This window comes from Eublepharis macularius, chromosome 6 (assembly GCF_028583425.1).
Source record: "Eublepharis macularius isolate TG4126 chromosome 6, MPM_Emac_v1.0, whole genome shotgun sequence".
In the NCBI taxonomy this organism is placed as follows: Eukaryota; Metazoa; Chordata; class Lepidosauria; order Squamata; family Eublepharidae; genus Eublepharis; species Eublepharis macularius.
This window is the reverse complement of record NC_072795.1, coordinates 101,032,915-101,049,374: the sequence shown is the minus strand read 5'-3', so window position 1 is coordinate 101,049,374 and position 16,460 is coordinate 101,032,915. Positions and strand designations below refer to the sequence as shown.

Genomic DNA, 16,460 nt, shown 5'->3' with positions numbered 1-16,460 from the left:
TGGTAAGTGAGATTCCAATCTTCCATTCTACACTGACATTTAAGGATTTATTTACTAACATTAATGGAACCCATCTCCAGAACGACATTCCGGAGGTTTTGTATTGTCAAAAGACAATTGGTTGAGTACAACATACATACAATTAGAAAACCAAAGAACAACTCATGACAATTCAAGCTAAGCATGTTCAGAAGCCCTCTGCTTTACTTCAGTCATTTACATTCATTTCTCCTACAGGGGACAGAGCTATTAACAACACTAGCATTTTAGAAAGCCTTTATTTAACTACATTAAAAAGTTTCAAATTTGGTAAAAAACCCCAAGTTACAGCATATATAAAAAACAGTTGACAGGCTGGATAATTTGTGACACTAGAGCACTTATATACAAACTGAAAAAAAGTGACTGGTGGCAGACGCTGGAACGCTGTGCCTCCTTAGTTCTGATCTTTTAATGGATATTTTGATCTTGACAGAGGTTGGTCTGCATCCTTTTTGTCACAGAAGCCTGCCAGTTTGTTCTCTTTCTCCTTTTTGGTGCTCCTTTTATGCTGCAAAGTTTAAAAAGTGCCACTTGAAATTCATTCTATTTCATAGTGTTAAAAATATAATTTCCTGGGCATGTCATTACTCTTTCATTAGCCCCTTACCTCCCAAATTTTAGCTAAACATTCTAAACTTAGGAATTCTGACCATGTATTCTGGCCAATCTTCTGAATTACTACTCATCCACAATTCAGGGAAGACATAGCATGCCTATCAATTTATAAAGACAGTGGTTAATATAGTATGGAAGAACAGAAACAGAGCTTGTTTATCTTGTAAAATTTGGATTTTCAATCTGCACAAGCTAATACATAGAACCTAAAAAGGCTCAGAAGTTTTGGTTATCAGAATTTTGCATTTAATTTCTGATCCTTACAGGAAGGCAGAATCCTAATCAGATACAAGAACCAAGTTTATACAAAACGTAGAAGGGATACCTGCTAGAATACTGGCATAACTTTTTTGAGATGGGGCTTTACAAGTGCAGTAGCTTACGATGGGGTGCATCAAGTTCTAGAATTGTAAAGATTTGTTGGGGGGAGGGGAGAGACAAGGAAGACATTTCTTCTGTGTTTATCACAGCTGGAGGAGATTAAAAAGCTTTGTGTTGCATTTTGCAAGGTGAGGTCAATGTGTTAGAAAAGCTTTAAAGAATAAGCTAACGAAGTTATTTTTAAAAGAATATGCGGATTGGCCACCTAACAACACACAGTTGTTTTTGCATCTGTAGGAGATGCAAGAGTACACATGTTTATTCTGCTAGAGAACTCCATTTCCCTGCCCCCACAATGGCTTCTGAGATTTTAGTCAAGTTTCAAGCCTTTCCCTGCAGCTATACATACTCACAACTTGGTTTTTAAAATCAAAGTCAAGATTTTCCAGCACATTGTGCCCAATTCTGCACTTGTGGGCACACCACCCAACCCTCTCTAAATCAGTTTACTCATTTGGGCAAGCCTAGGGATATAAGATGCTTTGAAGATGGGGTAGATTGGCACCTGTTTCTAACTTTTGACATTTGCAAGCATACGTTTTCATTGCTTTCCCCAAGCCTGAGCTGAGAATAGATCCAGTAGTATTATTAACAGTTGGTATTTCTAGCCTTTTTTACACATTTGCAGCATGTCCGGTACTTGCAGCCAATGATAATTGTGTCAAAACAATTGACACTTAGCTTTTCCTTTTCCTGTTTCTAAAGAAGGGGCAGAACATTCATCGGTTACCTGGAAGAACGGTACACCACTATTGGTCTGAATGAACACACTGGTCTCCAGGAAGGATTTTTCACTTGACAGGCTCTCATTGATGTCTCTGGTTTCTTCATCCTCCAAAGACTCCTGGGAACACACAACATTTACCTGGTTGTCAGTGAAGTCACAGAGATGAACCAGCTTGACTGGAGTATTACAGGAGTACATTTCATTCACAATGAGTTGGCCTCACTGCTCGTCATTGCTTTTGACAAATTCACATCTACTTGTGCAGTAGGTAAATAATACCGCATCATATCTTAGGGAAGTAATCTGAGATGGCCTACTCTCTCCCCCAGTAACAGTTTCCATATATACCTGATCCAAGACTTCTTCAGTCATAGGTACAGCATCCTTTTGCACAGCTTCAAGCTCTAGCTGCTGTTTCCTTAGCGTCTGGAGCAAAAGATCACGGGGTTCTGTTTTCCTAATTGTTACTGGGTAACGGTAATCTTTTCTTTGCGGGGTGGCCCCTTTAAAAACAAACCCAGGTTAAATATCATTTAAAATTTTGCTTTCATTTGTGAAGTAGGAAATTATTTAAAAAGTTAAAAAAAAAAAGTCTGCACAGCCCATTCCTTCCTGTTCTCTACCTGTTGGGATGTCTACTTTAAGTTCCTTCTTCATGAATCCATTAACCCGAGCTAATCCATTCTCCATTTCTTCAAGGAGTACCTCTTTTTCTTTCAAAAGCACATTATCGTCATTCTGCATCTTGTCAAGAAGCCTGTTCAGGGCTACCCCTGCAGCATCCTTCTGTCCATCAATATGGTCTGTGATTTTAGCAACCAATACATCGCAGCTGTCATCATGAGTCTGGAGACAAAAAGAAAGTTTTAAAAAGGATTGCTAGTTTCATAAATACCAATCCCATTTCTCAGAACCGGTTACTTTACAGATAGCACAATGGATCTTTATTAAAATTGCCTCCTTAACATGCCTCATTTTACTTTTACAACTGTCCATTTTCAAAGCCTCTGTAAAGGTTGAGGTCACTACCGACAGCAACCTAATGAGTATCTCACTAATTTGCCTGTAAAACTAACAAATTTTTGTTCTCTGGGATACTGGAAGGCACTTAGTAGAGACAACCACAACTTGGGATCCATGGAGAAGCAGGGAGTCATAAAGAACACTTGCAGTCCTTCCTTGATCATGGTTTCTTTTCCCTCAACTACTGTCAGAAGCCCTCCCACATCACTTGAGAACTCACCAACATTCACAGCCAGAAAAAAAAAAGCCAGAACAAAAAAAGTGAAGGAACTCAATGGACCGAGCAGGCATCACAACTGGAAGCCATACAAAAGGATTCAAGGGACAAGCATTTATTTGTAACAAAATAGTTTCCAATAGATCACAATTGCAGCAAGAGCAACGAAGTCATGCCAGAAGTCGTGACGAGTTGTCCTTCAAATAAAATTGGTTATACCAAGACATGTTTATCCACCTTTTGTTTTCAGAAAGTTACTCTACACTATGATGTTGAACCCAGAGAGCAAACCAAAAAACACTCAGGAATTTCAAGGGTGCTTAAAGGAACAAGACTTCATTTGCCAGGGGCGGGAAGAGGAAAGATGAAAGGTACGTGGCTCCTTATTCTGGCATAGTGAGACAAAGTCAGCACAGATGCCCTTCAGCATGTGGAAGTATCTACCAGTACTCAATGAGGTGATGTGTAATAAAATGCACATTCCACTGTGTACTAGCCAGGTTGGTGTAGTAGTTGAATGCGGGACTCTAATCTGGAGAACCGGGTTTGATTCCCCACTCCTCCACTTGAAGCCAGCTGGGTGACCTTGGAACAGTCACAGCTTCTAGGAGCTCAGCCCCACCCACCTCACAGGGTGATTATTGTTGTGGGGATAATAACAACATACTTTGTAAACTGCTCTGAGTGGGCATTAAGTTGTCCTGAAGGGTGGTATATAAATCAAATATTATTATTATTATTACTAGGGCTACAGAGTGAAGAAAATGTACTTTCCTTGATGACACCATGTAATTGATTGGACTCATTCATGTGACATCACTGATCCAGATTGGAGGAGTTAAAAGTGCCAAAGCAGGGGGACGGCTGACCAAAAAGATTTCTCAAGAGCACCAGGAAGAGTCAAAGCAACGTGAAAGCTGACTTTTATTTTGACTAACTTCATTTTAAAAAAGACCCTCTTTGCTCTTGCTAATTTGGGTATGAGTTTTCAGGGATGATGAACTTGTTTGTTGTGGTTTGGCTCTTTAGAACTTGAGATGTGTTAAAGCGATGGGTTGGAGAAGAGGGCTGCACCAAATACAGAGCAAGGAACAACAGAAAACCCCTTGTGGTGCAGCAGAAAAAATTGTTTTATTCAACTATACTGCCTCTATTTGAACAAAACAAGTTTTTCCACTGCACCACTGTTTTTTTAATTCTTTGCTTTAAAGTGATAGGCAACGTCCTCCTCACCCCAATTTTTTTGGACAAGGACCTGCCGGAGGAAGGGAGGAAAAAGTTCAGGAACTTCCCAAAAATTCTCTGAATTGTCAGAAAGCCAAAGTCTTATTTGCTGCCAATTTTTCTTTCCCCTCCCAGATAAGAGAGCAACTGAAAAGATGGACAAGGATGGCTAGCATCAAGGTAAGCCAAGCTTCACTGGGAAGTTCGGTATAACTTTTCAAGAAAAACAGTGTTTTGTGTATAGATAAAATGTGGCACCAAAGGAAAAAGGGTTGCATTTATCTGTAACTTGTTCATCTACTCTCCTCTGTTCAGGCACACATGGAACTGCACATGTTCAGGAGAGCCACAATGAAGAGGTTTCCAGCTTCAGGGGCCTGTAGAAAAGGTGCTTCCCCTCCTGGTGCATGTGTGATATACTTCCCGCCAAAATGCCAAACGCCAATAGGGGAGACACCTGCCCATTCCCTCAGCTATCCTGCGCCACCAGAGTCCACCATGGAATTAGCAGAATTCTCTGTGGGCAAGGAGGGAGGGAATACGTGCCTGCACAGAAGAGACTAGATGAACAACAGTTACAGGTAAGTGCAACCCTATTTTCATTGTCGTCTCTTGCTGTGCAGTCCCACATGGGAGAGTAACAAGCTACTCACCATCGGCTATGGGTGTTCTGTCAATTGAACAGAGAATGCAGGCTGGCTGTACCAACAGCCGACTCTCACCTGGAGTTTGTATCCACCAAGCAGAGTTTCACGAAGGTGTCTGTGGAAACCAGGTCACTGCTTGACAAACCTCACATAGAAAAACTCCTCTCAGGAAAGCTGCTGACAAGGCTTGGGCCCTAGTGGAATGGCTTTAACTGCCACAGGGCACATCACGCCTGCCTACTTGTATGTCGGTTTGATGGTAGATACTATCCACCTGGAGAGTGTTTAGATGGATATTAAGTGTTTCTTCTGGGACACAAAAAGCCCCTTGGATTTGCAAAAGTCCTTTGTTCTGTCCAAACAAAAGAAAAAGGCTCTACAAACATCCAGCATATGTAGAGTCCCATGTAGTCCTTTTAGCTCTGTGCTTCATGCTGACCTGGCTGCCAAGTGTGTTGTTAGTAGCCTACCAGCAGCTCTGTCTGCATTATTGGGTCCATCTTAGAGATGGACCTTTACAGTTGAGATAGGGCCTTTACAGTTGTGGTGCCCTTCCTTTGGAATGCACCGTCGAAAGGCACTCATGCTCAGCAGGGCCTGTTGATGTTTCAGAAACTCTGTACTACAGAACTATTCTGGTGTGCTTTTATTTTTTATTTATTTCAAATTTCTATTCTGCCCTCCCTGCAAGTGGGCTCAGGGCGGATAAAACAGGGTTAACATACCTGTAACTTATGTTCATCGAGTTCTTCTGTGCTGACACACATGGGGACTGCGCAGGCGCAGGCCAGCCGCCGGAGAATTTTCTAGAGCTTCCATGGCTCCGAAGGGGCCGTTTGTCGCGCGCCTCAGCGACCGTTTTCCCGCCCAAACGGTCACGTGATCCTCCAGCGACCAACGGCCCCTTCCCTCAGTTCTCCCTTGCCGCCGCTTGACCAACACACTTCAGCCGTAACACCTTAAAAACACCAATATCCGTTACAGCCATCACAGTATTGTGCATTGGAGTTCACAGCGGGGTAGGAGGGAGGGTTGTGTGTCAGCACAGAAGAACTCGATGAACATAAGTTACAGGTATGTTAACCCTGTTTTCATCTTCGTTCTTCTGTGCCTCCACACATGGGAGTGTACCAAGCTTCACACAATAAGGAAGGCGGGGGTGAAGTCCAACACAATTTTATTAAGCAAACAAGATCAACAATAAATAGATATGCATATATACATCTATGTAAAAATACTGTGTAAGGACACATAAATACTCAATATTTACATATATACACACCCCCAGGTACATATATACACACTTCCACTCAAGGGTACCCAACAGGTACGTCAAGGAAGTCAAACCAAAACTCCCTCAGGAAAAGAGGGAGTGTAAGACAGCCTTGGCCACAGATACATCCTGCTCCGCATTGACATCAACGGCGTAATGCCTGACAAAGGTGTCTGCAGAGGACCATGTGGCTGCTTTACAAATGTTAACCAGGGGCACCCCCCTGAGGAGTGCCGAAGAGGATGCTTGGGACCGCGTGGAGTGGGCTCTGACATGAAGCGGGCAAGCCACCCCTGCCAGCGAATAGGCCTTGCTAACGGCCGTCACAATCCACCTAGACAGGGTCTGTGAGGAAGCCCTGTTACCCTTGTCCTTGGCCCCAAAACATACAAACAGGTGAGGACTGGAGCGGAATCCCTTCGTCCTATCCAGGTAATAGGCTAGGGCCCTCTTCAAGTCTAGGGTATGGAGGGCCTTTTCCCCCTTAGAGGAAGGTTGAGGAAAGAATGCAGGCAGTGAGATATCCTGCGAGAGGTGGAAGGCGGACACCACCTTGGGCAGGAACCCGAGGCAGGGACGCAGGACCACCTTGTTGGGATGAAACACAAGAAAGGGAGGGTCAGACCGCAGTGCAGACAGCTCACTGACCCTTCTGGCCGATGTGACGGCCACCAAGAATGCTACCTTGTAGGATAGCATATCCAAGGGGCATGTAGCCATAGGTTCAAATGGAGGCAACATGAGACGTGAGAGCACCAAGGACAGCGACCACTGAGGCACTGGCGCTGACACAGGTGGGTAAAGATTGTACATGCCCTTAAGGAACTGGCGGGATTGTGGGTGAGAAAACACAGTAGCACCCTCAACTCGGGTGTGAGCAGCTGATATCGCTGCCAGGTGGACCTTGAGGGAGGAAGCCTTCAAGCCCTGGCCACGCAAGTGGCACAAATACTCGAACACCACCCCCAAGGGACTGTTGTCAGGCACCACTCCTCTGGCAAGTGCCCAGAGCTCAAACCTGCGCCACTTGGCCGCATAAGCGCGCCTAGTGGATGGCCGACGAGCATTCAGGAGGACCCTCTGTACCTCGTCAGTAAAGCCTATCGGGGAGGAACGATCCGCCAAGCCGTTAGATGCAGCTTCCTGGGATCGTGGTGGACCAGGCTCCCGTGTAGGAGAAGGTCTTGCCGAGGGGGCAGACTCACATACGTCCGTTGGGACATCTGCAGGAGCTTCGGGAACCAAACCTGCCGTGGCCAGAAGGGGGCCACTAGAATGCAGTCCGTCCCGTCCTCCTCTATCTTGCACAGGACCCTGGGAATCAAGGGGAATGGAGGAAACATGTAGTGCAAGCCCTGCGTCCACGTAAACTGGAAGGCATCCCCAATAGAGAGGGGGTCGCTCCCTGCCCTGGAGCAGAACGTGTGGGCCTTGGTGGTCGCCGCAGTGGCGAACACGTCTATCACTGGATGACCCCACATCTGGAAGATCGGCCCAACGCACTCTACGTTCAGTTCCCACTCGTGGTCCAGCAAAGGGACCCTGCTGAGGGCATCTGCCCGGGCATTGTCCGACCCAGCCACGTGTATAGCACGGAGCGACACGCCGTTCTTGATAGCCCACTGCCAAGTGAGTGTGGCTTCCCGGCACAGGGCCATGGACACTGTGCCCCCCTGCTGATTCACGTAGTACATGGCAGTCGTGTTGTCCGTCTGCACCAAGACATGACGATTTCTCAGCAGTGCTGTAAGAGACACAAGTGCGAAACGAATGGCCCTTAGTTCAAGCACATTGATATGGAGGGTCTTTTCCCTGTCAGACCAGACATCTTGGACAGACACATCACCACAGTAAGCCCCCCATCCCAACAGAGAGGCATCAGTGGTAACCGTGATGTCATGGTGTTGATACCCAAAAGGGGTCCCTCTAAACAAGTTGTCATCAGACAGCCACCAGTTCAAGGAGGAGAGGATGACCCTCGGGATAGAGAATTTGAGGGACGGAGGGTGCAGTAGAGCATCATACCTCCGCACAAACCAGTTTTGGAGAGGGCGCATACGCAGCCTAGCGAAAGGCACCACAGAGGTGGCCGCTGCCATATGCCCTAGTAAGCACTGGATAGTGCGCACAGACTGGAATCGGTTCCTTTTAAACATGGACACTAGACCCTTTAGGGACCGAGCCCTCTCCAAGGGGAGCAGGGCCTTACCCTCCACAGAGTCCAAAAGTGCACCAATGTAGGACACCTTGCAGTTGGGCACCAGTTTGGATTTCTCCAAGTTCACCAGGAGCCCCAGGCGTTGGCAAGTGCTAAGTACCAAGCCAATGTCCTGCACCAGCCTAGACTCCGATTCAGCCACGATGAGCCAGTCATCGAGGTACGGAAAGATGGTACAGCCTTCTTCCCGTAGGAAGGAAACCACAGGGGCCACACATTTAGTGAACACTCGTGGGGCAGTGGACAGGCCAAAGGGGAGCACCTTATACCGGAAAACCCTTTGCCGGTAAACAAAGCTCAGGTATTTCCTGTGCTCCTTCCGTATGCCCACGTGAAAGTATGCGTCTTTTAAGTCAAGAACCGCAAACCAATCCCCCTGTTTCAGCAAGGCGATTACAGCCGCCAACGTTACCATTTTGAATTTGGTCACCTTGAGGAAGGCATTAAGGCCCCTCAGATCTAAGATGGGACGTAAGCCCCCATCCTTCTTAGGGACCAGGAAGAACCTAGAGAAGAATCCCTTTACAGAGTCCTCATAGGGCAATTCTTCCACAGCACCCTTGGCCAAGAGCGACACGATCTCCGCATCCAGCTCGGCCATAGTGTTATTGACAGCTGTCAGGGGTGAACTGCATCTAGGCAGCTCAACGAACTCCAGCCCGTATCCCAGTTCAACAATAGTTAAGACCCATGAGTCAGATGTTATTGACTCCCACTCAGAGAGGAGTGGACTAAGTCTGTCCGAAAAGTTCGGGGATACGGCTGGCGTGACCCGTCAGTACTGCCTCCCGGTGCCCTGCTGATCCTTCTGCTGGGCCGGTTGTTGTGCCGGACGAGGCTTGAAGGGCCGACGCCTCCTCTGCTGTTGTGCGGGAGGGTAGGGCCGCTGTTGGTAGGCAGGATACTGCTGGTAGCCCGGCCGCTGTTGATGGTATCTGCCCTGGTAATGGTAAGGGCCAGATCGGGGAGCGTACCGTGACCTGGAGGAGGGCTTGTCCGCTGGAGCCAGACCCAAAGACCGCGCCGTCTGCCGGTCCTCTTTCTTTTTCTTCAGGGTCTCGTCGGTCGCCTTGGAAAAGAGCGAGTCCCCCTCAAATGGCATGCTCTCCACTCTGGAACGCACCTCTTGGGACAGGGCCGTAGACCGCAACCAGGAGTGGCGCCTGAGGACCACCGCCGAAGCCATCCCTCTAGCAGCAGTGTCAGCAGCGTGGCTTCCAGCGTTCATCTGCTGCTTAGACAGCCTCACAGCCTCTGTCTGCAGCAGGGACACCACAGCCTTCTGCTCAGGAGGGAGGTCTCGTGTATAGGATGCCAACTTCTCCCAGAGGTACAGCTGGTACCCTGCCATGATGGTCTGATAGTTGGCAATCCTCAGACCCAGGGATGAAACAATGTACTGGCGCCTGCCCATGGCATCCAGTTTCCTGCCCTCCTTATCGGCAGGTACCGAGGAGTGACCCGATCGCCTGGGGTTGAACTCCTCTGTGACCAAGGAGGAAGGTGGAGGGTGTTTCACCAGCGCCGGCCAGGTACCCTGCTTGATCTTGTAGAGCTGCTCAATCCTCTTGGATGTTGGAGGTTGATCGCAGGGCACCTGCCATACCTTCTCCACGATTTCCTCAAGACCCTCGAGCATGGGGAAGCCAACGTATGCCGGGTTGTCTCCGTAAATGCGTTTGAGGAGCTTGTCCTTGGTCTGGGGGACTGCCGAGGAGATGTCCATCTCGAGAGCCTTGGCCATCCTTGCCATCTGGTCGGCGTAGATGCGGAGGTCCTCGAATGGCGAGTCCGCAGATGGTACCAGCTCCTCAGCTGGCGATGGTTCGGACCAGGACTCCGACTGGTAGCCGCCAAAGCTCTCCACATCCTCCTCATCGGAACCGAGCTGGGATTCCGGAACCTGGAGCGGAGGGGGAGCCCACGCCGACCTCGATGTCGAAGGCCTCGGTTCCGACATGGAGAAACCCGCAGGTGCCCCTTCCCACTGGCAATGGTATGGCGAGGGGAGGTAGGAGGCCTGTCGATGTCGGGACGCAGTGGACCGGGCCGATCGGACACTGTCCCCAGACCGACGTCGCTCACGACCGGCAGCTGGTGGAGACGGACGGGCAGGCGACGGACGGCTCCGACGAGGAGACGGGCTCGGTTCCAGCCTCGGCAACCGAAGAGCAGGCGATGTTCGGATCCGACGGCGCGGGCTCGGCTCCGGTCCCGAAGAGAATTCCGCGGGCACCGTCTCGAAGGCCATCGGATCCGGCACTGGCACGGAGATGTCCTCTGGCTCCGGGGAATCCAGATGAGGGGAAGGCATGTGAGGAAGCACGATGACCTCTTCCTGGGGAGCGGGACGCGGCGACCGGTGATGTTTGGTCTTCTTCTTCTTCTTCGCCGGTTCCGAAGAAGACCTCGGAACCGACGCGCTCCTCGCCTTCGAAGGGGACCTCGGCCTCGATCTCTTAGGTTTCACCGGAATCGACCCGGTCGTCGGTTCCGATCGGGGACTCGGTAGACGGATCCTCGGTTCCGATGTCGGTCTCGGATCCGACCTGGTGGAAGATGCGCTACGGGGCGGCCGCACCGGTCCCTGCGCTGGAGAGGCCGCTCTCGACGCCGAGGCACTCGGGGGACGCGGTTTCGACCCCGACCTCGCGGAGGCCACTGAGCCAGCTCTGGAATGCCGTTCGGCAGAGGGGCTAGGGCCGGCCTTGGAGGAGGGCAACGGAGCGCCTCCGGACATGACCTTCTGCCACAGGGAGGAGTTAAGACGGGCCTTGCGCTCCTGTCGGGCCTTGTTGGTGAAGCCCTGGCAAATTTTACAGGCCGTTACATTATGGGTCTCCCCCAAACAGAACAGGCACAGTTCATGGCCATCGGTCTTGGCCATTTTAGTGTGGCATTGGAGGCAATGCTTGAAGAGAGCCTTTGAGGCCATCTTCAGGGGCACGCGAAAGGAAGGTCAAAAACAGTCCGAGTCAAATTACCGAGTCCACAACAAAGTCCAAAACGAGATCCGAAGAATAGTCGAGGTCACGAAGTCCGAAGTCAAAAGCCAAGCAATCAGTCAGAATAAAGCACGAAGCACAAAAAAGCACAGAGCAACGAAGCTCACGTTCTCTCCAAGCGGCGGCAAGAAGAGAACTGAGGGAAGGGGCCGTTGGTCGCTGGAGGATCACGTGACCGTTTGGGCGGGAAAACGGTCGCTGAGGCGCGCGACAAACGGCCCCTTCGGAGCCATGGAAGCTCTAGAAAATTCTCCGGCGGCTGGCCTGCGCCTGCGCAGTCCCCATGTGTGGAGGCACAGAAGAACGAAGATGAAGTGTTTCTTCTGGGACACAAAAAGCCCCTTGGATTTGCAAAAGTCCTTTGTTCTGTCCAAACAAAAGAAAAAGGCTCTACAAACATCCAGCATATGTAGAGTCCCATGTAGTCCTTTTAGCTCTGTGCTTCATGCTGACCTGGCTGCCAAGTGTGTTGTTAGTAGCCTACCAGCAGCTCTGTCTGCATTATTGGGTCCATCTTAGAGATGGACCTTTACAGTTGAGATAGGGCCTTTACAGTTGTGGTGCCCTTCCTTTGGAATGCACCGTCGAAAGGCACTCATGCTCAGCAGGGCCTGTTGATGTTTCAGAAACTCTGTACTACAGAACTATTCTGGTGTGCTTTTATTTTTTATTTATTTCAAATTTCTATTCTGCCCTCCCTGCAAGTGGGCTCAGGGCGGATAACAACATATTAAAATATAATAAAAAAATTCATCTACATTAAAGCATTAAAACAACAGTGTATTAATACACATTTAAAACAGGATGGTGGACAGCCTTCACAGGGAGGGTTAAGATTTTATACACCCCTTTTTTCAGGCTGGCGGAGGCCCAGCCTCAGCCATATGCCTATTCGTCTTGACCGGTTGGCTACCGCATTGAAGTGGATTTGAATTAGGGGGCTTGTCCCTCAATTCAGCGTGTTTACCACTGCTACCGTTTGGACTGCCTACACGCCTGATTACTTGATTGTATTGGTTGTACATGTGTTTAGCCTGTATAAAGTACGGCATTGCCCAAAGAAATACACTGGACGGGTTATTTTGATTTTTGAAGGTTCATTCTGGATAAGTTACTATTGTATTATTGTACTACTGAACTAAGATCAATTTTTGATTTATAGAAAAGGTGCATAAGTATTGGTTATAGCATTGTTCATTACTAACCCTCGCGGGTTTCCCCCCTTTAATTGGCTCATTTTGGCGAGGGTAGCCCTCCTTTTGCTCAGCCATATGCCTGGCAGAACAACTCTGTCTTGCAGGCCCAGCGAAAGGATAGTAGGTCCTTTGCTATCTAGTATTCTTGAAGTAGAGCAAGTTGATGTGCATTTTTATCTACCTGCAATTTTTATGTTATTTGAAGGATTTTATAGGCTGAGGTTGGGACTAGAGTGTTTTTTAATCATATGTATTAGGCTGTTTTATTGTGATTTTATTGAATATCATTTTTTATTGTTTTTAACTATTGTAATTGTTGTGAACCACTTCAAGATCTTAACTGAAGAAAAGCAGTATAACAATTGAATAAAAATAAACAAACAGGTGAAGGTCGGTTAGTCAAAATTGGGCCTTGGATCCCTGTTGCGCAGTTTTAGGTGGTTGCTGCTAAGCATGCCTCCGTCTTGATTTGGTGGAAGTTTTGTCACTGTGAAACCTCAGGGCAAATATGATCTCGAAGACTGGTGCTGGTATGGGGAGTACCTGGTAGAGCGGTGTTGTTGATGCTGCTGGTGGTGGTCTTGAAACCTGTACCTTGAGGTCTGGTATTGTTGAGGTGGAGCAATAACCTCCAAGGATCTGGCTCTTTGATGATTCTTTTTCACCTGTGACAGAGACTCATCTGTCTTTTCAGCAAACAAGAGGTGACCCTCAAAGGGGAAATCTTGGACTTCTTTTCATGAGTCAAGGCTGTGGATCTAAGCCTGGCTTGCCATTGCAGAACGATAGCTGTAGCCATTGATTGGGTGAAGCAGTCTGCCACATGCTTTCCTGCTGACATCTGCTGCTTGGTGAGACAAAAAGCTTCATCTTAAAGGACTGTGGCCAAAGTTTGGTGGTCCCTTGAAAGATGATGAACGTAAGTAGTGAAACACTCCCATAAGAACAGGTTGTAAGAACCCATAATTGTCTGGTAATTGGCAATGTTGAAACTGAAGTCAGCTGACGAGTAGTCATTCCTTCCTAGGGTGTTGAGTTAATAGCCCTCCCAGTCGGCTGGTACTGACTGGAAGCCATGCCGATATTTAGCTTACACCTCCTTGGCCACCAAGGAAAACGGGAGTAGGTGAACAAAAAGGTGCATGAACAAGAAGCTGCAGTCTTGCTGCTTAAGCTTATAGTGGTGATCAATCCTCTTTGAAGTGGCTGGGATGGATGTAGGCTTCTCCCACACACATCTGGCTATGTCAACCAAATCCTCTACTGGAAGAAGCAAATGAACTCCCTGGAACTGGGGTGGGACAAACATTAGATCCACGGGAACGTCATCCAATCAGAAGAGAACATCATCCAATCATCCTCTTCCAATCAGAAGAGCGCCTCTTCACTCAGATGAGGTTAGAGTGTCCAAGGCAGAATGAGGTGGTGAGCGCTACTACTTCCTCTTTCCTAAAAGCCAGAAACCTCTTCACTGCAGCCAGCCTGCACATGTGCAGCCCCATGTGGGACTGCACAGCAAGAGATGACAAACAATCTTCTGGAGCATAACAATTGCCCAGATTACAGTCATTTTTATCAAAAAAGGAAGCAACAGGGATTTTAATGGAGATTATTTCCATAATTATCCTAGAATTTTATCCTACAGAAAAAGATGTAGTTGTCAGCCAAGTAATTTTCACCCCCTAACTGAATGCAGCTTAGGAAGCCTGGCATGCTTGTCAAAGTAGGTTTGTTTTGTCTGCCTAAAAAGCTACTTTAAGGTAATGTGGGCATCACCAGATAAACCAAAGTTGCTTTACCTTGCAGAACCTTTGCAGGTGCTCCTTTGTGCTCTCGAGGAAGCCTGTATGTTGATCGATGATGCAGCCTATCTTTGTGGTTGTAATTTCACCCCCGTTGCTGGTTTCTTGGCACACACTTTTCAGGCTGCTGTCCAGATGCTCACAGTGACTGACTGAATCCGACAATATTTTGATATTTTTTTCACTCAATTGCTTCATCTCCTGGGAAAAGTCACCCAAAGGCACAGTCAAGTTGCTACACTGGGACGCTATCGAGTTGGCAAGTCCAGCAGTTTGCCTGTAAGAATAGGTTAAGCTGTAGATAACTAGAACTAATGCAACAGTTTAAAAAGATAAGCAGTGAAACAGGCCCGAATCTGGTTAGCTATGAAAGGAGCATTCTGCAAAAATGTCAGACCATTAATACAGCATTAATACTACTTGGCATTTGAATTTAAAGTTTTTATATGTATAGCAATTCTCTGTCATGAGCCACTCCTCCCTCAGTCCATTCAACTGAGTTGATCCGTCCTGTTTATTTGTTAAGTATGAGCATGCCTATTTGCTATATCTTCTGTTTTGTTCCCATTTTTGGAAGTGTTAACCTTTGTTTAAAAAATTAACTGCTGTTTTTAATGAGGTGGAATGTATCTAGGTTAATATGTTGTTGCGCATGCAGGCTGGGATCCTGACTTGCGTTTCTGCAGAAACCAGGGCTTCTGCTCTGAATGAGATTCCCCCTCATGTCTGAGTTCAGAATGCTCCCACTTGTATATTCCTGTCTAGACAGCATGCCTGTCAGTGCCCCGGCAAGAACCGCAAGATGTTTTCACAAGCTTTGAAAAAAACATTTCAGAGATCAGCAGCTGGAGATTCTTACAAAGTTAGGTTTTTCTGTACAGAAGAAATATTTTGCTTCAAACTGCCACCTTTCACTTGCAGTCCACGAATATCCTGCTGGGTTCGTTGCAAAGAAGCCACAAAGTGGGCTATATCCTAGTATAAAATATAGAAAATCAGAGAAGTATTAAAATAAATTTATGACTGAAGTCTTAGAAGGTCTAGTTTTGAGAGCACAGCTGGATATCTGAATTAATTCAAATTTACTTCCAAATGCATTTTGCACTACTTTGGAAGGCTTTCATAATGCTTGGCGTTAACTGCTGATTACTAATTCTTAGTTGGGTAGTTTATTTCCTAAAGACATGATGGTTATCCATGTGTAGCAACTGAGTTGGGTGTTAAACATCTTAGTACAAGGCAGGCAGACATTAGACTTGTGCAATTTACCTTTTATTAGAACCCCAGAAATCCATGACCTGAACCAGTGGGAACAGCCAAAGTTGCCAGTTGTACATGAGTCATTTACTAGGATGATCCATATATCCAACAACAAACCAAGTAACTCAAGGCACAAACACACACTAACTGTCAGCAGAGCTGCTTTGTGTACAAGTAAACCCCACACCCAGGCATGTTTAGAACAAACTGATGTTCAGTCAAAATCATTGACAAGGCAGTGGCAGAAGCATAGCAAACAGAACCACTCACCAACGGCACGGAAAGCTTTCCCCCAGCCTCTCTGTGTACAATAATGGTTGCTTTCTGTACAAATTCCGTGGGTGCACATGAGAGATACCAACACAGAAACTAACTGCTCTCTACTTTTGCAATACTCCAGAGCTTCCTCAAGGGATCAGTCAATGAAACTGTAGCTATAGTCCTTATTCCCTATCGAATGTAAGCTATATGCAAGGCACTCAGTACAAAGCAAAAGGATATATCCTGGCATCATGCTTCTGCCAGATGTATGGTGGCATTAATAAGAAAATCAGAGACAAGGTCACAACTTGACTTGTTTCTTCTCTAGAGGATATGTACAGACATATACATGTAACTAAAGATTAAGACACAAGATAGTGGAACCAGAAACTCACGTCTCCACCTCGCCGCAGCGGGAGGGGGGCCTTTCCCTCCCTTCTCAGTCGCCCTCCATTTTATACCCCTCACCTATGAAAGGATCTGAGCCTCCAGACATTCCCTCTGCAGGGGTGGAGAGTAACTAACACACTCTATTGTGCCGAAGCAAAGAAAGAGAAGGAACATTCGTT

General features: G+C 47.3%; 1 protein-coding gene across 3 annotated transcripts in view; it reads right to left on the bottom strand.

Annotated features, from left to right (window-relative positions):
- Positions 1-261: 261 nt before the first annotated feature.
- Positions 262-16,460, bottom strand: part of KIF11 (kinesin family member 11) — a 43,546-nt gene continuing 27,347 nt past the window's right edge. For all 3 annotated transcript variants that reach the window (XM_054982784.1, XM_054982783.1, XM_054982782.1), the window contains 6 exons: positions 15,230-15,345; positions 14,368-14,647; positions 2,389-2,611; positions 2,114-2,268; positions 1,769-1,882; positions 262-550 (listed from right to left, as the gene is read on the bottom strand). In XM_054982784.1, the coding sequence (XP_054838759.1) occupies positions 437-550; positions 1,769-1,882; positions 2,114-2,268; positions 2,389-2,611; positions 14,368-14,647; positions 15,230-15,345 (1,002 nt within the window). In that variant the 3' untranslated portion in view covers positions 262-436. The remainder of the gene's footprint in view (positions 551-1,768; positions 1,883-2,113; positions 2,269-2,388; positions 2,612-14,367; positions 14,648-15,229; positions 15,346-16,460) is intronic.